We start from the raw sequence: 25,650 nt of genomic DNA, 5'->3' as shown, positions 1-25,650 counted from the left end.
TTAAATTTTATATGATTGATTTATGTTAATGCGTTTGATATTATATGGTTGCAACAGTGGGGCTATGCCCTAGCCGTTTGTAGAGGAGAAAGAAGAAGGAGAAGAAACCGAACATGACCTCCGATTGTTTCTAACACCCCTCCGTTTTCCCGGCATAATCTATTTTCCCTAGAAGGATTCCTTGATTGCTGAGAATCTTTTCTGCTTTTTGCAAGCTCGGCCAGGATTTCAGACCATGTGCCAACCTGGCACGGTGCGCTTGAACTCACTTTAAATGCGACTTTGTTGTACATCAAAAATTCAAGTTGGAGGTTGTAGTGGGGTACTCCCTGATGGGTTTTTGGGCAATTTCGAAATAGGTTGTCGGAGCTCCTCGAAAAATAATCGCATTTTTGTGGTTTTTTAGGGGTAAAATAGCAAAATTGGCCTCGGGGCTACAAATTAAACCCCCTCTCCCTCATCCTTGCCTTGACCGATCTGAATTTTGAGTATGTTTTTACCTGGTATAAGATGGGACTTTTCTGAAATTGTCATGCCCATACAAATTTTTTTGCTCCCGCGGCAGCGTTGCCAAGTTGCGGACTCCAAAATATCGAATTTAATGATAAAATGAAGGTTTCGGAGTGTGATTTCCATTCAAATCAAAAATTCAAATTGTAAGTTGTAGTAGGGTACTGCTTGATGGGGTTTTGGCCAATTTCGAAGTAGAGTGTTTGAGATTTTTGAAAAATAATCGAATTTTTGCGGTTTTTTAAGGGTAAAATAGGACACTGAGCACGGGGCGGCAAGTTAAACCTTTTCTCTCTCATCCTTGCCGACAATTTAATCGACAATTTTAATCCGTCAGGTTTGTTCCAATCATAAAAAGTCATAATTTCGTCATCTAGTTTATTTTTTTTTATGAGGGAGTTTATTTTCAACATTATTCAAATTTATTGTGATCTTTTGTAATTTTTTTATTCTCTAAATTGTCGAAGGTATTTTCTTTACAGTAAGAAGTCTTCTGGATTCGAACTATCCAATCCGCTGTATGAGATGAGGTCGAATTCAGGGACTTCATAGCGATATTTGAATCGTTGTTATCCACCCATTTTATTTGTGTTTTTATTTTTCATGTTTTTGGGAAATATTCGGGGGCAAAATTTCAGAGAAGATGTTCAAAGGATTGACTGCAACAGGGATAAGGTTTGGGGGGTGGGAGAAAGTTCTCAAATTCTACTTTCTGGTGATGGAGTAGATTTAAGAACTTTCTGTCAACCCGAACCGCTCGTTTTCCCCCGACTCATCGCTTTATCCGGCCTCTCTTTTTGAGTTAGCTGCACCCATCAAGTAAGTAATGGCATAATTTTCATGGTACCTAAATGCAAAGAGTACAGAAGAACCGTAATAACCAATTCTGAACGAAATAAAAATCCAGCGCTTGAGGTTGCAACGCCATTTGGGTCATTTTGACGAATTTTAAATCGAAAGCTGGCAACGTTGCAACTCTAAATTGTTCATATATGCCTTTTCTTATAGAAAACTTTCAGATTGCACATTTTTCGTGAAATTTTGGAGGAAATCACACCTCGAAACCTTCATTTTATCATCAAATTCGATATTTTTTAGTCCGCAACTTGGCAACGCTGCCGCGGGGGGCAAAAAATTTTGTATGGGCATGAAAATTTCAGAAAAGTCACATCTTATACCAGGTTAATACATACTAAAAGTTCAGATCGGTCACGGCAAGGATGAGAGAGAAAAGGTTTAACTTGCCGCCCCGTGCTCAGTGTCCTATTTTACCCTTAAAAAACCGCAAAAATTCGATTATTTTTCAAAAATCTCAAACACTCTACTTCGAAATTGGCCAAAACCCCATCAAGCAGTACCCTACTACAACTTACAATTTGAATTTTTGATTTGAATGGAAATCACACTCCGAAACCTTCATTTTATCATTAAATTCGATATTTTGGAGTCCGCAACTTGGCAACGCTGCCGCGGGAGCAAAAAAATTTGTATGGGCATGACAATTTCAGAAAAGTCCCATCTTATACCAGGTAAAAACATACTCAAAATTCAGATCGGTCAAGGCAAGGATGAGGGAGAGGGGGTTTAATTTGTAGCCCCGAGGCCAATTTTGCTATTTTACCCCTAAAAAACCACAAAAATGCGATTATTTTTCGAGGAGCTCCGACAACCTATTTCGAAATTGCCCAAAAACCCATCAGGGAGTACCCCACTACAACCTCCAACTTGAATTTTTGATGTACAACAAAGTCGCATTTAAAGTGAGTTCAAGCGCACCGTGCCAGGTTGGCACATGGTCTGAAATCCTGGCCGAGCTTGCAAAAAGCAGAAAAGATTCTCAGCAATCAAGGAATCCTTCTAGGGAAAATAGATTATGCCGGGAAAACGGAGGGGTGTTAGAAACAATCGGAGGTCATGTTCGGTTTCTTCTCCTTCTTCTTTCTCCTCTACAAACGGCTAGGGCATAGCCCCACTGTTGCAACCATATAATATCAAACGCATTAACATAAATCAATCATATAAAATTTAAAATTCATGAAAAATATAGGACTTGTCAAGTTGATAAAAACAGTGATAACAAATTCAATCATTCTCAGGAGAAGAGATATTGAGAGAAATTTTCGGATTACGTAGCTCAAAATACAAGAGAAACTTTAAAACTCACAACAAAGACTCTTTATCAAAAAAAAATGTTGGGGAGTTGGAGCAGTTGGGAGAAGTTTTTAGCTAGAAGCTAAACTTGAGAGTCACGGGGAAAAATACGGCAATCTTATTCAGATTTAGCAGCTCAAAATACACCACCAATCAAAGACCGCCAGAAATTTCAGTTCTTTTAAATTTGGAACAAAAATGGCTGATACTCGCCTCTTGTAGCCGGGAAGATCGGCTTTTCCGGAAAATTCGAAGAATATAAGAGAAAACGGTCAGGTCATGTTCAGTTCTAGCAGCTCAAGATGCACAGAAATAGGTACACTGAGGAGACCAAAAAATATTTTTGTGCATTCCGAACAGGAAAATTTCTGCAAAAACACAGAAAGCACGGAGTCAATTTTCTGATGGACACCAGCTTTTCCGGAAAGCTAGAAGGTGCGCGAAGGCGATGCATAAAAACCGGGATCATTTTCGAACTCGATGTGTCAAACTAAACAAGGATCACTTTCTACCTTTTGTCTAGTTGCACAGTGTCATCTTGCCAGGAGTAAAATCGGACGAGTTGAAAATCATTTTCTATGGGAGTGGTGGAAGGGGGGGGGGGTGAGGGGGGCTTCATGGGGCTTACTTATTGTTTTGATTTTGAATAATTCCACTCGGACATTTTATATTGAGTGTACATAATCATTTTTTTCCATTTAAGCCGTTCAATGCCGAAAAATGACCTAAACAAGGGAAAGGGGTACGGAAGTCGAGGAGGTGGTAAGGGTGTTTGGGGATAGTGGAGCGGTAATGCAAATAAGGCTAAGAGTATTTAGAGCTCCTCATGTTGCAAGTTTTAAAATTTTTAATAGTAAATATGAGCAATACTGCATTAAAACCATTATTAATACCTCTACAGACGGGAGCACCTGAAAATTTAGGGTAAAATGTAATGTAATTTCGGGGGGAGGGAGGGGGCGAGGGGGTCCGAGTCTTAGGTACACTCCCTTTTGGGCATTTTACGGTAGTTAAAACTGAATACAATATTTTTTTGTGCTCAAGCCGACACTTAAACGGCTAAAATCAAGAAATACCAGAAAATACCCCCATTTGACCCTTTCCCCCCTCCCCTGGGTTTCGCACAACTCGGATTCATGGGGACTTTTTTGTGAGCGTTCTTCATACTCAAATGAACAACTTAAAACAATAAAATCGTGTATCCCAATTTCCTCCGCTATTCGTATGATTTTGATCCCCCGCGCCTGGACTACCTGCTCAACACAAACATGATGTATTTTGAGATGCCAAACCTGGAAAGTGCCACCTTTTTTTAAGCTTCAGCCATTTGCCCGAGAAAGCCAATATAACTCTCAAAAACTGGCGCGTCCGAGCTAGTCTCGTATTTTTGTGCGTGTCTCTAAAGTCGTAGGTTCGAATTGTTATTGGTAGCTTCATGTGTATTTTGAGCCGCTAAATCTAAATCAGATCACCGTATTTTTCCCCATGACTCTCAAGTTAAGCTGCTAGCTTAAAACTTCTCCCAACTGCTCCAAGTCTCTCCCTCGGATGCGCCAGTTTTTGAGAGAAAAATTGGCTTTGTTCGGGAACCGTCAAAACCAAAACCAAAAAATAAATAAAAAATAAAATAAAGCTATCCCAGGGGGGTGGGGGTTGATGTCCCTCAACTGAATAAATCAAATAATTTTAAAAATAGAGAAAAATTTTAGTCAGCGCCAACTGATCGGCGTGTCAGTCCGTGCCTTGAGTCAATTTGAGTGTCAGCGCAAACTTTTCAGCGCATCAAAGATGTGCCAAGTTCGTGCTGGTAGCTGCTCAAATGGCTCAGTGGAGTCAGGGTAAAGTGATGTAACACCAGGGTTATGTTTCACACTTAAGATTTATTTGACGAAGTGAAGTACATTAGGTGTACCCAATCTGCAGCAAATAAATGGAATACTGGACAGACCAGGAGCCTCGAATTCGTGTCAAGCGCAGGGGGCTCAGAAAACGGGGCTAGTAGCAGCGGAGAGAGCAGCCGCTGGAGAGACGGGGTCCTCCACTCGGCGAAGGATGCGCGCACATCTGAGGCGCTAGAGTGGGGATGATGCAACGAAGGGTGGCCCTGGCCAGTGAGCCGTCAGGAGACAGAGAGAGAGGGGGGTCTACCTAGGAATAAGTCAAAATAGTACTGCAGAGTGGTGAATACAGGGTGGCCCAGACCTACCGTACCAGGCCTTTTTTTCGGTTAATTTGGGTCGCACGAAGTCCAGGATCGCGGGGATGAATAGGGAAACGACCCCAAGGAATCCGAATTTCATGGTCCTAGAGCCCCCTGGCGGCCCTTGGGGGGTAAAAGGGGGGTCCGTACTTCAAAAGTCAGGGTTAATGTCAAAATTTTGAAATTATTTCATCCGAATCAGAACGTACGGAAATTTTTAACGTGAATCGACACCAAGAAATCCAAAATCGGCACATCCAGGTCCAAAATACCGACTCCTAAAGGTGGGGGACAGAGCCCCCTTTAAAAAAAAATCAAGTTCGTTAAATTGACATGGAGACTCGGAAAAAATGTGTATTCATTGGTAATCGACCCCAAGGAATCCAAATTTGAGGGTCCCATTGTCTTCAGACACTTTTCTGATGGGGCACAGGGGTAACCTCCACAACGGTTTTTAACCGTTCGGATGAAATAATTTCAAAATTTTGACATTAAATCTGACTTTTGAGGTACGGACCCCCCTTTTACCTCCCAAGGGGCGCCAGGGGGCTCTGGGACCATGAAATTCGGATTCCTTGGGGTCGTTTCCCTATTCATTCCCGCGATCCTGGACTTCGTGTGACCCAAATTAACCGAAAAAAGGCCTGATACGGTAGGTCTTGGCCACCCTGTATACATAAATAAAACTAAATGAATATCGTATGAATAATTAATAAAATTGTAAATATCTGGAAGTAGATAAAATCTTAAAATAACATAATTAGGTCGATTAAAACCCAACAGGCTTTCTCAGGAAAATGGCTGGAGCTCAAAAAAGCATTAGGACTATCTGGTTGGTCTCATTTTATCAATCATTATTAGTAATTTACTGCTACCCAAACCGCATTTTGATGTATGTCATTGTTCTCTAAAAAAACAAAATTCGCAGTACTTTTTGGACACTATGTATTTCCTGGGGATCGGCTTTTCCTCTGCACTATCGAAAGTTTTCTAATCAAAGAGTAGTAAAACCGCCAAACCTCCTCTCTAGTCAAAAATGTCAACAGTGGATGCTCACTAAAAGTGTGGGTTTCAAGGAATTTTCAATTAATCCCATCTCATTTCACTAACAGTTTAAAATTTGAGGAAAGACTGATTTTTAACACCACTCTCATAATTTATGGTTTGTCTGTTTATCGATCAGTGTCAGCTTTAAAACTCAACACCAACCTGAAGGAGCTATTCCTCGGCGAAAACTACTTAGATGCCACTGATGCAGCTCAAATTGGATCCTTGTTGAAATGCAACAACACCCTTCAGTTTTTAGATATTAGGTATATGCATTACTTTAATTTTCCCTCTTTTTTCATGGGCTCAGTGAAATATCTTACTTACATTCATAATTGAAAAAATGGAGGCAAACTGTAACTATCGAAACTGAAGCAAAAACAATGTAAAATGTGCAGAATCAAAATAATGAACCCAAACTCACGAACCGAATGAAATAAAATACTGCAATGTGTTTCAGGATACCTGATGGAAATCCGCCCTGAAGAAGGGAACATCCACCCCGAAACGGGTCGGCCTTATTATTTCATCAACATGGTGAACTTGTGATTATTATTTCGATTCTTCTCATTCCATGTTGATTTTGCCTCACAACCATGCTTGTTCGTAAGAAACTTACACTCCAAAATATTGCACATAGGTATTTTTTGTTCAATTGTTTTATAATCATCTAAGATCTAAAGCTGACAGTGTTATTCTCCTTTTGCACTTTTCTTTCTTGAATGGTATGAAAGAACTCATCACAAATGTCTACCGAAAAATACCGTACCTGTATCATAACCCTTGCAATGTCAAGAAAGTTTTACTTAAGCAAGGCGTGAGAACTTAGTGTTGGTTAATGGCATCTGATTTTCACTGCTATGATCTCTCAATCTGTACAGTCTTATTGCCACAGATAATCAGACCTCATAGGCCATCCTCTGCGGTCAACGCCCAAGTATTCTCTGGGTCTGACTTTGCTGAGTTTTTTCTGCTTTAGTGTTGCTACTATGATCAAAATTCAAAAGGGTATGTGGTAATCTGCTGGGGATAATAAGGACCATAACTAATTTTCAATAGTGTGCGCCAATTTAATTATTATTAGTGTTACAATCATCTTGTTTTTCCCGTATGTTCAAGCTAAATCCCCAAAGAATATTATTTTTAGGGATCCCTTGATTATGTTACAGACCAAACGTAAATAGTTTTAATTGCTGTAAAACTTGACTAGGAGTTTTTTGGTTTTTACCAATTAGTATTTTTCAGTGAAGGTTTCTGTAAAAAATCAAAGCTAAAACAATTTCAGGATTGTACTGAACACTGACTGCTTTTGACGAAACTAGATTTTACTGTCTTTTGCGTTTTAACGCTCTTCGGGTTAGAACTCCTACCATTTATAATAAAAGGATATATGCCTGGATATCGAGGATGATGCATAACAGTGTATTCCAGGCTCCTTCCTCTTTCCCTTCCGGGTCAGTCCATTTAAGATTTCATTTTCAGAATCAGACTTTCATAGCAGTTGGAAGTCAGTAAGTGACTTGTATATGATATTTTTTGGGACCTTTGAACCCCTCAGAATAATTATTGGACAGTGGCATAGCTGTTTTCGGCACCATTTTTTTTATTTCTTGTGATTTTTGAGAGTTTTTGAAAAAACTCATCATTACCGTAACCTATTTATTTTGTTAGTCCAGCACACGCAAAAGAAGTGGAAACTGATCTTTTTTATTTTTTTTGTTTAGTTTAAAGTCTGATTGTTCGAAATAAATACAAATATTTGGATAAGTTATGATTAAAAGTTTTATTTAAACAAATTTCAATGTCAAATTCGGAATTTTTTGTTTTTTTTGAGTTCTAAATTGTCCTAAATTTGAGAGAAAAGGATGAGGTTGCATGTAAAGATTTTTCTATAAAGAGCTAAACTTATATTTTGTAATTTCCCCCTAAATTGTAAATTTACAGCTTTTTTCCAATTTTTTTTTCAAGAAAAATAAGCCGGTTACGGTAATGATAAATAGTAGCAGTAATGACTGTAAGTATACGGTAATGATTTATTGTTATGCATGACGGCCTTATGGGGTAGGATCTCCAGGCTGAAGGAAAAAAGCACTGATTTCTAAAGAAACATTGTATTAAAGCAGTACAAAAATTCGGAAAAATGACCAAACCAAATCATTTGAAATAAATAAATAGTCAAAGAAATGGTAGAAATCAACCAATTTCACATTAAATGAGTATCTCTAATGAGATCACTAAACAAAATAATTATAATAGAGGAAAAATATGACTTTATTTAACCACCTATATGCAAAAGAGAAAATTTCTTTGAGAAGAAATGTAGGTAACGTAAACAAAAATATCTCTAGTGAGATCTCCAAACAAAATAATCATAATAATAGTCAAGAGAAAATAGAACTTTTAACTAGCAAAACTAGCAATAAATAGTATATATAAGACTATCTCGGATCGTATTGATGTACTTTCTGGGCAGGACGGAACGGTATTGCTGGTGGTATCTGATGGGCCATTTTCTTGTACTGATTTAAACTGACTGACTTTCAGTTTTTCTTGTAAGTTCTGAAACCATTTCTCATATGGGGTTGACATTTTTCTCCAATTAAAACGTCTGTGGACAAGGAAAAGACAGAGATATATTTCAAGGTAATCTCAAGCAACTGAAATTATTCCTAAAAAACTAAAAAAGGCCGCTATAGATTCATTAAAAAAGATAGTTGGTCACAACCGAAACTCTTGCATCATTACCGTACACCCTAGACGGTCTGGGTGGAAGTTACGGTAATGATGGTTACGGTAATGAGAAACATTCAAATTTCGCGCCAAAAGGAGACATGGGCTTGTTGTAGGAAGGTGAGATTTCATATTTGAGGTTGGTTTAATGTTATACGTTCATAAATGAAGTAGGTTTGATGATATCTTCAATCCTTGGTGGATTTTTACATGGTAACGGTAATGACAGCTGAGAGTTGGACAAAACCCAATTCATCACTGTAAATTGAACGAATATTACTTTATGATTAAGTAAAAAATAGAGAGCTACTCACCATGGGTCCTCCTTCCAACACAAACATCAACGAATGTAAGTTCGAGCTGGTGCTGTCGCCTAGCAGCCGAAGATTACTCCAGAACAAGGGGTTACGGTAATGACACCAAATCCAGTAACAAGCACAAGATGGCAATTTTTTCGAAGACTAAGAGGAAAATATAGCTCTAAAAAGAAAGAATTATCAATTCAAAGTATGCTGAAGCCATATTTGATTTCAGAAGCCCGTGACTTTGTATATATTTGCTTGAATTCAGCGATAAAGTTGAGACTTTCGACCGGTAACAGGTTACGGTAATGACAAATTCAGCATTTCAGATCAAATTTGAGCTATAAAAAAAGAAAATTCCTGCAATTTAAGCACGGATTCGGATTCAGCGCAAAATTTTCATGAGGAATGATGTATAAAACACCATGCCACTGGGTTGGTTTTGTGAAAAAAGTAGCGGTAACAGCAAAATGAAATCTTAAATGGACTGACCCTTCCCCTTGCTCTCCTGCACAGTCGATTGCAACATTTAATTAGTGTACACACTGAAAAAACAAATAAGGGGAGAAAATTTAGCACTACTCAGGCAAAAACCGAATTTGGTCAGGTCAAGTAGATTCTTTGAGATCAAATTATTTCCAAAGAGAAAAAAAAATTGATTTTTAGAAAACATAATCAAAATCATCCTGACCTACGGCAGTGAAGTATTGCCCACGAAAGATTGCTTCCAGAAAATTCCTAAAGCAACCGAAATAGATCTCTAGTGAAGATCAGTCTATGTCCCCAAGACAAACGACGTAAGAAACAAAAGAGATGATAAACGCCAAGCAGACCATTGGTCATGAAATGACCAAACACCTTGTCTAGTCTGGTTGGCGAATGACAGGTGTTCCTAAAAAGGCACTAGATTGGGTTCTCTCTAGCAGCCCCCCCCCCCCCTCCGGCCCGTTAGGGGACTAGTGAAATGGAATTGGTAAAATCCCGTGTCGTTACAAGTGTTTTGGCAAATTGGTGTCGGCCATGTCGAATATTGCATAGCATCCTAATGGGCAACGGTTGGATAGAACGACTCCTCCTATGAAATGTTCACCTGTGCCATAGTATCGTTTTTGAAGTGGGAAGTTTAAAAAAACGCATATTTCTTACGCAGACTGTGAAGTCAAGAATGTATTTTGGACTTTCCCGATGCGCTCATCGTAATTTTTGAGGCATTTTCCATAAGTTGTAACGCTCCTTTATGCTCCAGCTGAAGTTTGCAACAGACCCATAGGGGTAGAAGTCTCGCGAAGTGTTAAGAGTGCAGGTATCTACAACGGACTGATTTCACAGTGTTTGCGGTTACTGATTTTAAAAATTAGAAAGCTTATCCCGATGTAATGCCGGTGTTTATTTGTAGAGTTTCGCTTAGACAATCGTCATTATCGAAAATGTATTGTAATTATAATGCATCGTTATTATAAACTGCCTCTGAATTCTACCTTAAGATAGCCCTTACATAAGGTCGTAAGTAGGCGTTCAGTCTGGTGCCCCAGCGGACCCAATTGCTCCAAAGGGCTACCTAACTGGCACTATCGGTGTCCCTTGTGACTGATGATGGTTGGCTAACCTCACATCTCCTTTATTTGGCTGTGCTATTACGGCATCTCAGAGTGTTCGAGCTTCAAATCGGGACTGGCTGTCTATGCACAGCTGAAGATCGCTAACAAGCGTGAAACCTGTAGTGGCGCTGACAACAGGCCCGATTTCTTTACCCACACCCAACTCTCCTCAAATGAGGTTCTCGCTAGTATGGAAAAATCCATACAAAAAAAATATTAGTGACCGATACCTCGTAAAAAACTGCATTTCATATAAATGACGGTCAGAACAAATCATTTGATTTGTATAGGTGTTACGGGTAATCTAGTCAAACCGGGTAATGTCGACATTACCCGGGTAATGGCGGCAATAATTGACATTACCCAGGCCGTTTTGGTTAGGTTAGGTTAGGTCCAGCCGGTCCCGTCTGCGGCCCTCCCAGACGACTGAGGGGTGGGATGGCGGGTATTATAACCTAACCTAACCTAACCAAAACGGCCTGGGTAATGTCAATTATTACCGACATTACTCGGGTAATGTCGACATTACCCGGTTTGACTAGATTACCCGTAACATAGGCACAGAGGCGTGAGTGCTGAACAACATGTCCGTAAATGGATTGCTCGAATTTCCTCCGTTGGAGGCCTTCGGGTTGGCTTATTAGTCGCGTTGCGGCTAGCCGCCAGAAGTAAAACTTTAGGAGTTGTTGGGTGGCTAAGGGTAGAGGGCGTGAGCCGCGCTGCTAGTGTGGCTCCCGCCGGAGTTTGGCATTCTGATTTGCACGGCATCTCAGAGTGTTCGAGCTTCTAATCGGGACTGGCTGTCTATGCACACCTGAAGATCGCTAACAAGCGTGAAACCGGTAGTGGCGCTGACAACAGGCCCGATTTCTTTACCCACACCCAACTCTTCTCAAATGAAGTTCTCGCTAGTATGGAAAAATCTATACAAAAAAAATATTAGTGACCGATACCTCATAAAAAACTGCATTTTATATAAATGACGGTCAGAACAAAGTCCAGAATGCCAAAATCAACGAACCTTTCACTCCACTTTCTATCAGGGGATTCAATTTAGAGAACTGCGTCTGCTGAAAGAAGGTTCGGTGAGGAGTAGACCCTCCTCTCTGTTTCAGTGGCGTGTGGTCCGGATGAGCAAGGCAAGCACTGCTTGCCCAAAGATTTTAGAAGGAGGAAAGAAATTATACCCATTACATGTTTTGAAAGGAGAAGTATCGTTTTGGGCCTTTTCCGGCCCCCCTGGATTTTGCTGAATGTTTCATATTTTCAAAGTACTACTCCTAGATAGACTCTATGCCAAATATTTTACCGACCGGAGCCCATGCAAAGGCGCAGCAACGCCTCAAACCCAAAATCCTAGCATCAAAAAATAATTATTTTCGTCAACTATTTCGACTGTTATCACTCTTCCAGCAAATGATAGCTTAGTTTTTTTTGCCCAGTTTTCGTTTCTGGCCTTTAAAAAGGCCTTCAATAAATTTTAAGGGGCCTTACGGTCCATTGTTGCCATTTTCAGCCCATTTTTAGGGGTCGTTGCCGAATTTTTCGAGAAAAATCGTCCCAAAGTGTCAAAAATGCCAAAAATTGGATTAATAATGGATTATGGGTCACTTTCCCCACGCAGTTTCTGTTGTTTGGTATTAGGCCTGTAGCAGGCATCTTGAGAACCAAGGACTATCTCGAGGTTACAGGAATAAAGTGGTGTAATGGAGCGAAGGATGAGGTGGAGACACCTTGAGGGTCCGTGGTGTCACGTTCATCTGAGCAATTACATATTCGGTGAGATGCATTGCAATTTTCCATTTTTGATACGTTATTTGTAGTGAAAGAAAACTTAAAATTCTTTTCTTATGCAGAACCCTCGACGTGATGATTAATCCAATTTTTGGCATTTTTGGCACTTCGGGAAAATTTTTCTCGAAAATTCGGCAGCGCAGGGAAAAGTTACAATACACATTATGTATGTATTCTTTCACGTTCTTTCCGAAAATGCACACGGTTTTTAGGTTAAATTAATTTTTACACAGGTAAATTTGAAAAATCCCCTAAAAATTGGTAAGAATTGGCAACAATGAACCATTAGGCCTTTTAAAATTCATAGGAAGCTATTTCTACGGCCAGAAATGAAATTTACACAGAGAAATAAATATAAAACACACCCATGGAGGGTGACCTAGGTCGAAAAACATTCAAAAGAGCTACCTCCAAATAAAAAAAGTCCGCTAAACACGACATCCCTGTCAATTTTCACATCAAGGGAATCCAGGTACGACCATACTTTTTTGATATGTTGTATATGGTTAAAAGCTGTTACGTACGTCAATACAAAAGTCGTACTCCACTTTCTTGAACCTTAGGCGTGGCAATTTATCAAAATTTGGCCATTTTTGCCTCTTTGGAACAATTTTTCTCAAAAATTAGGCAACACAGAAAAAAGTTTTTTCACTTATCATTGCTTATTCTTTTTTTTTTGTATTCTTTTCAAACAGGTATACGCTCCTTAGTTTAAATTGAGTTCTGCGTGTGTAAAATTGAAAAAACCCCTAAAAATGGGCCAAAAATGGCAACAATGGACTGTAAGGCCCCTTTAAATTTATTGGAGGCCTTTTTGAAGGCCAGAAACGAAAACTGCGCAAAAAAATACTCAGGTATCATCTGCTGGAAGAGTGATAACAGTCGAAATAGTCAACGAAAGTAACTATTTTTCGATGCCAGGATTTTGGGTTTGAGGCGTTGCTGTGCCTTTGCATGAGCTCCGTTCGGTAAAATATTTGGCATAGAGTCTACCTAGGAGTAGTGCTTTAAAAATATGAAACACTCAGCAAAATCCAGGTGGGGCTGGAAAAGGCCCAAAACGATACTCCTCCTTTAGCAAGTATCATTGATAAAAGGTTTAAAGTCAGTAAATTTCATTATAAACGGAAGGAGAGAGACAGGAACACGTGAAGAGCCACAAAGGGAGGAAAGCGGCAGAGTGGATGGAGGTGACAGAGTGCGCTGCACGGCCAGGACACAGGCCAACACCTGCTCTGGAGAATCGCTTGCGATGGGGTTGAGCGGAGAGCTACTCTGCCGTGCTAAGGAAAAATGCTGTATGAACATTTGTAAGTTGCCAAATTTCCTGCGGTAAAATGATACTTATTGAGGAAAGTCATGAATGTTTTTCCTTGAAATTTTCAGGAACTTTAGGTAAAATTGCGAAAAGAATTCTCTGGAAAATTGGAAGGAAAATATTCATAAATTCACTAGGAAATTTGAGTTTCATCAGAGGGAATGTGGCAACGCCTGAAGGCTCATATGGCGTTCTTCCTTAGCACGGCAGTACAGCTCGCCGGTGGACTCAAGACGGGCGAGGAGAGCAGCACGTTCCGAATCCGAGCGCATCGATGCGTAATTGCAGCTCCCTTCTCTTGGCCCTTCACTGCAGCGCACTGCTCTTGCCTCCGGAGCGTTACCTTGCTTCCTCTTTCCGTCGCGGTTGCGATTGCTCCCTCCAGAGCAGGTGTCTTCCAATTTTACAATATGTCGTTCATTTGGATCTCCTTGGTGATAAATAAAACAAATATCAATCATGTCTTAAACGCAAAAAGGTGGGTTTTGGGGGAGAAAATTGTATAATTAAAAAAATTCTAAATGCTGTAGAAGTGAGACTAGAACTACCTCGAATAAGTGGCAGAATTGGGAGTTATGTACAAGGAGCTGTCCTCCAATGCTCCTAAATATTAATAAAAGTTGAGTGAACTAAAATTTAAGTAAGAGAGGAAGAAATAAATCCACAGTTTTTCAGGACGTTCCATCACATTTAATCTGAAAAATAGAGTAAATGGAGGGTCGCGAGGATGTAAATTTTAAACATTTTCCAGGGAGGCTCCCTGAGGAGGGGAGGACGGTTATGCTCCCTTCTTTCCGGGGAGCGAACACCAGAGCTTGCCCCACTGCACGCCACTGCTGTTTATGTACCACAAGGAGTAGATCCTATTCTCTTGGTAGGTTCTGCAGGGAGTAGACCCTATTGCCCAGTAGGGTCCTGCTAGGAGCACACTTTCTACTCCAGATTCTGATATGGTTTCAATTTGGAAAACGGGGTCTCCTTAGATTAGGTTTGGCAGCAGTTTTTTGACAGCACTCGACTCGGGTTTGGTCACTTGGTAACAATGCCAAGTCATATCAATAATTGAATTCATATTTTTTGCACCGTCTAGCAACAGCCGTGCTCTAAGCCCCAGTTTCATACCACTTCTGTATTCCGTGGTGCTAGAATACTGCTTTTCAAGACTCTCCCAATCCGACCTTAAAACAACCTAAAGGCAAATTTGCGATGACAAGTACTTACCTAAATATTGTGCAGCCTCTAATTACCTGCCCATCCTCCAATTCAATGCTTTACTTTTATTTGCTATGCATTTACTGTCATTGATGTGACTCTTCTTACTTACGTGATTTGATCTCACGTCCATCTTTTATTCTGTTTTTGCCATTTAATCACATTCTAGTAACAATATAATTTTGGATGCTGGTTTGGGTCATATTGCTGAAGGAATATCCGAACAAACTGGCCCTGGCTTGAACATGCTAGTGGTATGGAACAATCATCTTACATATGGTGCAGCAAAGTTCATATCGCTCATCTTGGTCAGTGAAAATTGCATTATCCTTCTTATTTTTAAAAAATCAATTCAGGGGCATTTTACTTATCCCAAATTGATCAAAGGAGCCGTTCGTGTCAAACTATTACTCCAAGAGATTTGAATGAAATTTGAAACCAATGAAAGCACTAGTTCTGTTGTTAAATTTTAAGTGAAAAACAATTTTTTTTTATTATTATTTATTTTGCCCCTAGGGGCTTTGCTTACTAGTGTACAAATACAAGGTAGAACTGGGGGGGGGGGGGGGGCAGGACCCCGGCCCGAAGGTCTATGAATACAGACTAATAAACAGGGTGGGATCACTGGTTCGGTATACGCACCCCTTACCTACCGTTAAGGTGTAATGACAATTAGGAGAGAAGCTCCTAACACGAAAGAAAGAAAATTACTTTATTTTAGAAAAAATTCCAAAATAACGAAAAAGAATGAAAAATTAACCTCAAGTGATTAACTCAACAGAGTCCTGCATCAGACAAAAACCCCAGGTCCCCCCCCCCCCCCAAAGATCACTCTGAACTCCCTCCTTCCTCCCTGTCGCAGCTAAGTTTAAATACAGATTGGGAACTTCACCTTAAGGACGTATACCGGAGGCAATTGCGACCTTAACATGAACCGAAGTTCAACCTATACCCCGAGTGCGAGTACCTCCATTCGCTCAGAAAAGGGGAAGGGATTGCAAGACTCATTTTGTTATTAATAATGTTGAAAATTTAACTTGGCAAAAGGCCATAATAATTCTGAATATAATCCAGAAAAGATAAAAACAACTACAGGAAAGAGGAGTAAACACATTGAAAGACACCAGAAGCATAACTTAGATGATAAACATCCGTAACAAAAGAGTAAATAGGGCGAGCCTGTCATGACAACATCTTTGTTTCCATCCATGTCGCCTTGGAGAGAAGTGTCCTCCGGATTGACTTAGAATACTTGAGTAAACGAGGCCTGCATCCACCTTCGCCGCAGCTAGAGACCCATCTCTATGCATGAACACTGGCATCCTAAACATGACTGGAGCGCTTGATCCAGCAAAACGAGAAGCTGTCAACACTTCAGGGAACGATGACTTGAGTGACCTCATGCAGAGTGATGTGTCTTTCTCAGTGAAAATCCTCACCCTTCTTTTTCAATTTTACCCGAAGGAAAACCGTCAAACGGAGAAAAAACCTTCGTTTTTATATGCACATGTCCAGGTGCTGGGGTGGGGGGGGGGGAGGCCGGCGCCCGCTAAGGTGTAAAGGGCCTTAGCTTCGTCCGGCAAGTCCCGGGACCTCATCAGCGGCCATTATTATCTTGCGCGATAAGTGATAACGAGACGAAGTCACGTTGCACAGCGCGATGTTACTGATAAATCACTCGGTTTTTACACCATCATCACCGAGAAAAACTCGCATAACATCACGACTTTATGAAAATCGCGGATATATAATACAGTATCATGAAGAAGAGATACTGGCGAGTCACTAGATATTCAAATCCATTCGAAAAATGCCGAATTGCACACTTTTCGAATTAAAAACTCAGAGTGTCGCAGAGACGCATCCACCCTCGGCGGTCGCTGATAAGGCCCTCCGTCAAAAACGATGTGCCACTGAGTTCTCTGAAACGAACTCCAAAGCCTTAAAGCCTTAAAGAACCTCTCAACATAGAATTTATATTGGAGTGGATTGCCTACATTACAGTGGAGTTCCACCTCTATATTTAGTTTAAATTCAAATGCACCGATAGGAAGAAAACACATAAGCAAAGTTGTTATGGCTGCAGCCATAGAGTCCCCTCAAATAGCAGCTCTGGTAATGTATGTGCTGCTTGTTCGTGTACGGAGTCTTGTAGTCAACCAACGAGTGGCTGACTTCAAGAGCATTTAGGATCAGAATTGAGAACATACTCGGGTGGGTGTAATAAAGTGAAATTAAAACGAGGAGAGGTTAGTTTCTTGAAAAGAAGCGATTTTTCTTTTCATAATTTTTTAAAATCGTCAGCAAGCAAATAAAAAGTTTTGGGTCACGGAAAAAGGTAAAATTATATTTTCAACTACCAGGAAACCGTCCAAAGGTAATGAAAAAACTGTTTAAAAAAATTCATCATCACTTTTTATGGCATAAGTAATGCCAGAGACAAGAGACCCTCCACTGGCCTCCTAGCAACAGGTGGAAGCTTTTACTTTTGGGGTGTCAACAATTCCTTATGGACAATTATTAGGGAGCAACAGTCATCACCCTAGTTTCGGCTGTTGACTTACCTACATGGTCAATGATGAGCTTCGGATGACGTCATGAGCCAAACAACTTTCCCAAACGTCGGCCATTTTCGGCTTGTTTGCAAAACGAAACTTCCAACACGTTGTTGAACATCAACCATGTAGGTAAGTCAACAGTAGAATGCTGAAGTCCCGAAAGTAAAAGCTTCCACCATGGCCAAGATACTAGTGGAGGGTCTCTTGTCTGTGAGTAATGCAGAGAGTTCGATTAAGGTTATGGTAAGCACCTGACATTTCCAAGATTCTGAGGTCATTTCTGAATACAGCGCCTCATTATACAGAAGGATCCTTTTTCCTCGTCTCAGAGACATCCTTTTTTTTTGGTGCACTGTAATAATAGTACTAAGGCCTTAGAAAACACGCCGTTATTACAGAGATCGTTTCATAGGCTCTTCCCAAAAAATTGATTTATAATACCGATAGGAGGCCTCTTAGATGGACTTCCACTCTCTCATATTAAGAGGAGCCTAAGCACCTCGCAACCAAAGCAGTTTTCTATTTCCAGTTTAATATGCATTACTTAAAAATGAACAAGAGAAAAACACTAAAAATAAGGCCTGAACTCTAAGTAACAGGGTGGCAGAATAATGCGGACCCAGCACTATTCTACCACCCTAATAATAAATGATCTCACTTTGTTCTCTCACCAACATCGCAGGTCAAGAAATTATGAAGACAACTCTAAATTCCTCAATGGAAGTCTTCAATTGATGTACATGAGGATTTGGAAATTCTCAGTGTGTCTGCTGTGCTGTACTCGCAATGTTGATGAGTTAATGTGTACTGTGATGTCAGGTTTGTAACCTTGTCTTCGAGTTAAGTCTTAATTTTTATTCAAAAATATTGACATCCCAAAAGATACTTTTCTTCTTCCTTTGAACATTTTTTCATCCCAATAATTTTTGTATCTTATTTCCAGGCTCGAAGCTCTAGCCTAGAAATGTTAAATGTTGGCCAAAACATCCTGACCAGTGATGTCATCTACACCATCAAAGAAGGGCTGCAGCAGAATCATATGTTGTTAAAATTTGGACTGCAGTCTACCAATCTTACTTGCGAGGGAGCCATAGCACTTGCAGAAGTCATTGCAGATAACTGTACTTTGCAAGTAAGCATCTCTTGTTATGTGTGTCTCTACAATAACCACGATCGACTGTCGGACCAGATAAAATATTAAGCTCCGTTATCAGATGTTTTCTCATCAAACTTTCATAAAAAATTCTGTGAAAATGCCAAAATTAAAGTAGTCGGCGAGAATATAGCGTTTTCCCTGTTGGTGAATTCAAACCTCACAATTCGAAGCCTGGAAAAATTCATCTTTTAGCATAGCATTGGAGGGATTTCTGGGGTAAAGGACCTTATTCCCAACCGGCCATTTTAAACCTCGGCCAAATCTTCGAAATATTTTCAGGTTGATAGAGGATTACTGCCCTAGTCAAAACCACTGATTATTTTTGAAATCGGATAATTGGTTGGGGGGCAGGGGTTAAAGTTAAAACTTTACGCTGGCTTATCTCGTGAATGGTTTGTTGTAAGACGATGATCTTGGTCTCAAAATTTAGAGAAAAATATCAACTTTTAGCTGATATCATCAGAATCAGTCCATTTAAAAATTTCCATCCATCGTTACCATGTTGCTGTAACTCAGATCTCCAATTTTTACATTTTGAGCTGCGCCATTAAAAGGAATGACAGAAAATAACAAAATTATCTTTTTTTTTTTTTTAAAGTAGTCTGTCTAAGCTTGAAAAGAAGCCTAAGTTCATCCTGGGAAAATGATATGGGTCAAAGTTATAATTTTTCAAAGTTGACTTGGAGCGCCTGGACCTCGTATATTCCGAGTCCCAAAATTACCCATGCCCCCAAACCAAGTCGCGAGGTTTTGCATTTTATACTTCTTTAAGTCAGCTCTTAGGAGAATTAGTAAAACAACCAAAAAATCGAGACCTACGAAAGTTGCAGGACTAGTCTCAGATGACGAAATTTTTTTCCAGTTGAAAAATTTATCTTTTAGCGTGAAAATTTAGTTCCAGCGCAAAACAATTATATTATCTCAGTAAAATTCCGTCCAATCATCTTTATTTTTAGCTGATACACGACATTTGTGTATGACCAAGATTTACCGCGGAATGCCGTACATCAGCTCAAAATTAAGATAATTGGAAGGAATCTTACTGCGTTAACATAATTTTTTTTGCACTGGAACTAAATTTTTATGCTGTAAGCTAAATTAAACGGCAAAAATCATGCTTGATGGGCAGTGTCAAAGAATTGTTGCAGGGTTGTAGAACAGTTAGACTCACGTGACATTACGTGAAATAACCAAGAAGCTCATTAGAAAGTTTTAAAAATTATTTCTAAGGGCACGAAAAGCTTAGCAAAATCCGACCAATTAAAAGCTGACAGTTGAGATGACCTAGCAAAGCGATGCCTGACTATGAGTTCAGCCCAGAGACTAGAGACCCTTCACTAGTACTCTGGAAATGGCAGAAGCTTTTACCTTTAAGACTTCAACATTCAATTGCTGACCTACCTACTGGGTCGATGGTTAACAACGTATTGGGAGTTTCGTTTTGTAAACAAACCGAAGTTTGGGAAACTTGTTTGGCTCATGACGTCACTCGAAGCTCATCATCTACTTAGCAGGTAGTATGTGGGGTACACAAAAAAACCCTGCATTTTTTTATTTGAAACTGCCGCTTTCAGGGATCATTTTTATAGTCATAAGAAGCTCTTTCAGAAGGGGAAGCACTCTGAGATCCATGCAGGAACAAAGATGGCGGTCGTTAAAGATGACCGCCAAGCGTTTTTTCAGCGCGCTATATCTCGGAAACTACGTGTCCGATTTTCGTTTTCTTGGTCTCATTTTGAAGCTAAAATGATTCTACAGAAGTCTACCCCATACATTTTTTCGCCTAAGGCACACATCAATGGTCATTAGGAAAAGTTCAAAATTTTGAAATTTCACCCAAATTTCGAGAGCATTTAATTATTTAACTCGCGAAAAAATGGCTTTTTTGCCTAACGATACGGGGATGGGAAATTATCTCACATTTAATTTGATACCAAGCCAATTTTTTTGCATCAAAAAATGCACCCACTAGGACAATTTCAGGGTGTCTACAAGTCCGGAAACAGTACCGATTTTCTAAGGGGGGTCCGGAAGTACTGAAAAAGTGCGGAAATTCCACAAAAGGTCCGGAATTGTTTTAATTTTTTTGTCATTTTTGTTGCAATTCGAGCGAGAAATTCAAATTTATCAAATTTCGTCAAACGGAGGTACTGAATTTTTCTATGAAGGAGGTACTGAATTTTTGAGGATGTACTGAAAAAGTACTTTATAAGTATCGTTTTTAGGCCCGCCTGTTTTAGTAGACATCCTGAATTTAAGTGAAGCGTCGCGGTACGCGGTGCGCGATGCAATACGGGCAATTGACGTGCTACGCAAGTCATACGCGCGCTATATCTCGGCACATTCTCGTCCGATTTTCATTCTTTTGTTCTTGTTTAGAAGCTATGTTGAAAGTTAACAAGTCTATCGGATACACTTGCGGTTTTCTTTCGAACTATCCGGGTATTTTTCAAAAGAACCGAACATTTTCTAATTTCCGAAATTTATAACGACGAATAATTTCCAATTGGGTGAAGAAAGAAACCTCTCCTCACATCTCGTAGAAAGGTCATTCTCTGACGTTTAAAATGATACCATAAACATTTTTGTGCTGTGATAAATAGATCCATGAGCGCAATTTTAAGCGCACCCCGTAGGATGCACTTTCCGTTGGTAGGCGTTTTGACCCGACTCATCGCCGCGGCGCGCCGCGCCTTATGCGCACCTAAGCGGTCGCGACCTTGCATGATTTTCCGGATTCTAAGACAGATTTTCGATAAATCGCGATGTATGGAAGGTATCTCACCTCCCATAAAACATAATTTGTTTCATCAGAATGAAATTTCATCTTACAGTCGGTATAGGCATACTAGGGGGCTACGCCCCCTGGCCGCTACGCGGCCCAACCCCCTGAAGGCGCTCCGCGCCATCAATAGGCCGCTTCGCGGCCCTATTTTTACCCTCCTATCAGTGTTAGTTTTATTTTCCCCTAAAAAATTACGATATGAGGTATACTTTAATTTTAAACTTTATTTAAAATTACTTTAAAATTAAAGGGACGCATTTTGGAATGACTGCGCTTCATGAATTATTGCAGTAAAACAATGAACTATGATAATCAGGTAATAATCAGGTTTTCCATGAGTCGGGTATCGAACCCACACCGAGATCAAAGTGGACGCTTTCGACGTCTTAGACGACTCGGCCACCGCTCGACGTGAGGATTCGGTGCGAATCTTGTGTAGATAAGTGTAGAGCTGATGCGCAGGCTACACAGCCACTGCGCAACCTCCTCGACCACTGCGCATCCTCCCGCGCATAGCGGTAGCAGTACCGGAGCATTCTGTAAACTCACTCACTTTTATAACGTGATTTTAAAAAAACCTGGGTCCTTTTTCCAAAATCTGATTACAGCGGGCTCATCTAGGGCCTATTACCTGTCGATTTACGCAAAAACCATCGAAATCGGCCCGGTAGAACGCTCAAACGAACTATGACAAAAAGTATAAATTTACATTGTTTAAATGGGAGAATTCGCAACTTTACCGCGTAATATAAAAAAACCTGGGCTATATTTTGAAAATCTGAAAAGAGTTGGCTTATCTAGAGACAATTCCCCGTCGATAGCCACAAAAATCATGAAAATCGGCCCGGTAGAACGCTGGAACTAAGCGTTACCAGTTTCGCAAAATTAGGAGGTCTTGGAGCTTATAGTATAGATTGAGGGAAAAAGGGACAGAAATTCGTACAAATCAACATGGAACTTTTTTGGCCTTGGGGTATTTGTTGTCGGTGATAAGACGTGATATGAAATGGTTCGCAAGATCGACTTGCCATTTTCGATGTTTTTTTCTGGGAAGACCTGCAATAACGGAAGAAAGGTGGAAAATGATAGGATTATTTTGACCAAATACTTACTTTGTACTTATTCAAAGTCATTTGCAAAAACTGCAAGTATATCCAATAGACTTGTTAACTTTCAACATAGCTTCTAAACAAGACCTAAATAATGAAAAAATCGGACGAGAATGTGCCGAGATATTGCGCGCGTATGACCTGCGTAGTACGTCAATTGCCCGTATTGCGTGGTTTTCACCACGCACCGCGTATTGCGACGCTTCACTTATATTGCCCTAGCGGCTGCATTTTTTGTCCCAAAAAAATTGTTTTGGTATCAAATTAAATGTGAGATAATTTCCCATCGCCGTTACTTGAGGCCAAGAAGCCATTTTCTCGCGTGATAAATAATTAAATGCTCTCGAAATTAGGGTGAAATTTCGAAATTTTGAACCTTTCCTAATGACCATTTATGTGTGCCTTAGGTGCCTTTATGTGTGCGAAAAATTTATGAGGTAGACTTCTGTAGAATCATTTTAGCTTCAAAATGAGACCAAGAAAACGAAAATCGGACACGGAGTTTCCGAGATATAGCGCGCTGAAAAAATGCTTGGCGGCTATCTTTAACGGCCGCCATCTTGGTTCCTGCACGGACCCCAGAGTGCTTCCCCTTCTAAAAGAACTTCTTATGACCATAAGAATGATCCCTGAAAGCGGATATTTCCAATCAAAAAGTGCAGGGGTTTGGCCACTATTCAATTGTACCCTGCAAACTAAGGTAAGATGACTATAGAGCCCTGTTTCCCATCTTTAGGGGTCAATATTTTGAATAGGAATGGGCCAATTTTGGATTTCTTGGTATTTATTTGAGGTAAAATTGTCCATCCTTTCTGAATCTTCTGTAATTATTTCAAAATTTCAACGGGAATCCCAACTCTTTAAGTCGTGACCGACCTTATAGTCAGGGGTTTTGCAGTAGTGAAATTTTGATTCTTTGGAGACGATTCCCTATTCATTCCCACAGTTGTAGACTTCGTCCTATCTAAAATAATTTAGGTAAAAGCCTGATAGGTCTCGGCCACCATGTAGATGACTTTCGTTTCATAGTCCAGTAAATGAAGACATGAAGAGCCTGTTTCCAGCTCCGCTTCGCCCCTTATTCATTAATATGGTCGCTGATGAATTGTATTTTTAGAACTTTGCCTTTTTTCATGCTAGATTAACCCATAAGCGGACTTTAGAGGGCGCGAATCACCCTTGGGGGTTGGACCCTGTAGCAGTCAAGGGACGTATCGCCCTAGTTTTCAAAATTTATTACGGAGATAGAAATGAATTAGAAGAGCTCATTTGTTTTTTTTTAAATGATAGGTAATTGACTTTACTTTTCGAATAAATCTTATTTTTGAACATCTAAGTAAGTTAAATGTGAGAAAAAATTAAAGAAATGAAAAATTGAGAATATTTGACCGGCATTTCTTGTATTTACGTTGGTATGTAGGTGTGGATCAAAAAATACCCCTCAAAAAGAGTTAAAGATCGTTCTTTTATCGTTTATTTGATAGCAAAGAATCACGCCAAAATGTAAGGTAAGAAAGGGCAACGGCAAAGTGGGTTGATGTGCAGTCTCCTTTAGTTCAAACTGTAAACTGGCGATTATGAGTGGCGCATGATGATTGTCAAGTCAGCTGTGTTCATCTACCAATGCTCAAAATAAATATTATCCATCATAAATCCATCCTTTCTCAAGTGCCATACATGCCAGTCTTCACTTAATTTTTTAATATTCACCAATTTGTCTTGGCGATCGTTCAAGTATTACATAAGGCTTTTTGGAAGACTTTTTTTAACCTCCATTGCTTGTAAGGAACCAGTGCAGCAACGTTTTAACCCCTGTTATTATCAGGTAACTGCCCTGACCTTCTCCCCTCCAATTTTTTAGGAAATCATACAGAATGCTTAAAAAGCGGCTGAGTTTTTTTTTTAATCTGTTGAGACACAGGAGGCAGGGCGTCCATCTCCATGGTTATTGTCATTTTATGCCCTCAATTTTGAAGGTTGACTTTTAATATAGATATCAAATCAAAGCTATAAGAACAATCTACGACTTTAACCGAGAGAAATTTTACAATGCAGGCCTTTTCATGGACGTAAAAACAATAGAGTTTAGAAAATGAGGACAGCTGAGAGGTAGCTGTGCACATCAGTATCTTTAACAAACAGAAAGTACAAGTGAAAATTTTTTCACAATTTTTATTGCATTTGAAATTTTTACATTTATGTTTCATTGTCTCACCATATTACTGTATTTTTCCGTTCACAGAGGATAGACTTGCGAGATAACAACTTCCAAGTAGCTGGATTAATTGCTTTATCTTTGTCCATGAAGGAAAATTTGACGATTACTCAGTTAGATCTTGATGACACTCCGCAAAATTATGCTTCGGTTAGTTGAACAAAGCTTTCACTAGCATGTAATTATTCATGTCTTATAATAATAATCGAAATCAGCAGAATGTGGAAGACCAACACCAGAGTCATTCCCAGTGTGATTGGAGCCGTCAGAGCAGTCTCCAAAGATTGGACTAAACTGAAAAGCGAAATCCCTGGGAAGCATTAGCTAGTATTAGCCCAGACGTCTGCTGTGATAGGCACAGCCAGAATCCTCCGAAAGGCCCTTAACTAAGTGAAACAGCACAAGTACACCCAAGATGTTCCCACACACCATAAGCACCCCCATCCCCTGCCATCTAAGGATAGGAACCTCTAGGCAAGCGACTTTCAGACACCTACCCTGTCTTGGTTCCTCAAAATAGGTATCCTAGGCTGTGATGAGCCACCCCCCCTGGGAGTGAAATTACCATCAACCGGCCATCCAAACCAAAAACAACCCTTATACCCAGGAGCATTGTTTTCCCCTGAGAGAGAGTTTAAAGCAACCCAGCACACGCTGGTGTACAGTAGTCAATTGAATAATAATAATAATATTTTTTTTTTAACTCGGAAGAGGGAACACTTCCGATATAAGTATCATTGACGGGCCACAGGCAAAGTCAGTAATACACACACTATATTGCTTTAATGAAAAGTAAATTTGATTTTAAAGTAAAATTAAAAAATTAAAAAAAAAAAAATCTATTTCTAAAGTAAAATGATAAAAATTAAAAAAGATTAATTTTTAAAGTAAAACTAAACAATTAATTGGTATTAAGAAACGACCTGACAATATTTGACGTGCTTATAACGACGGACCTCTGCATT

General features: G+C 39.8%; 1 protein-coding gene across 3 annotated transcripts in view; it reads left to right on the top strand.

The window, feature by feature from the left end:
* LOC109037801 (uncharacterized) overlaps nt 1-25,650 on the top strand; it is a 171,976-nt gene that overhangs the window by 88,450 nt on the left and 57,876 nt on the right. For all 3 annotated transcript variants that reach the window (XM_072297258.1, XM_072297257.1, XM_072297259.1), the window contains 4 exons: nt 6,045-6,174; nt 15,032-15,170; nt 18,364-18,552; nt 24,713-24,835. In XM_072297258.1, the coding sequence (XP_072153359.1) occupies nt 6,045-6,174; nt 15,032-15,170; nt 18,364-18,552; nt 24,713-24,835 (581 nt within the window). The remainder of the gene's footprint in view (nt 1-6,044; nt 6,175-15,031; nt 15,171-18,363; nt 18,553-24,712; nt 24,836-25,650) is intronic.

Source organism: Bemisia tabaci, chromosome 2, assembly GCF_918797505.1.
Source record: "Bemisia tabaci chromosome 2, PGI_BMITA_v3".
NCBI lineage: Eukaryota > Metazoa > Arthropoda > Insecta > Hemiptera > Aleyrodidae > Bemisia > Bemisia tabaci.
The sequence above is the reverse complement of the archived record's forward strand: the minus strand, read 5'-3'. Positions and strand labels throughout refer to the sequence as shown.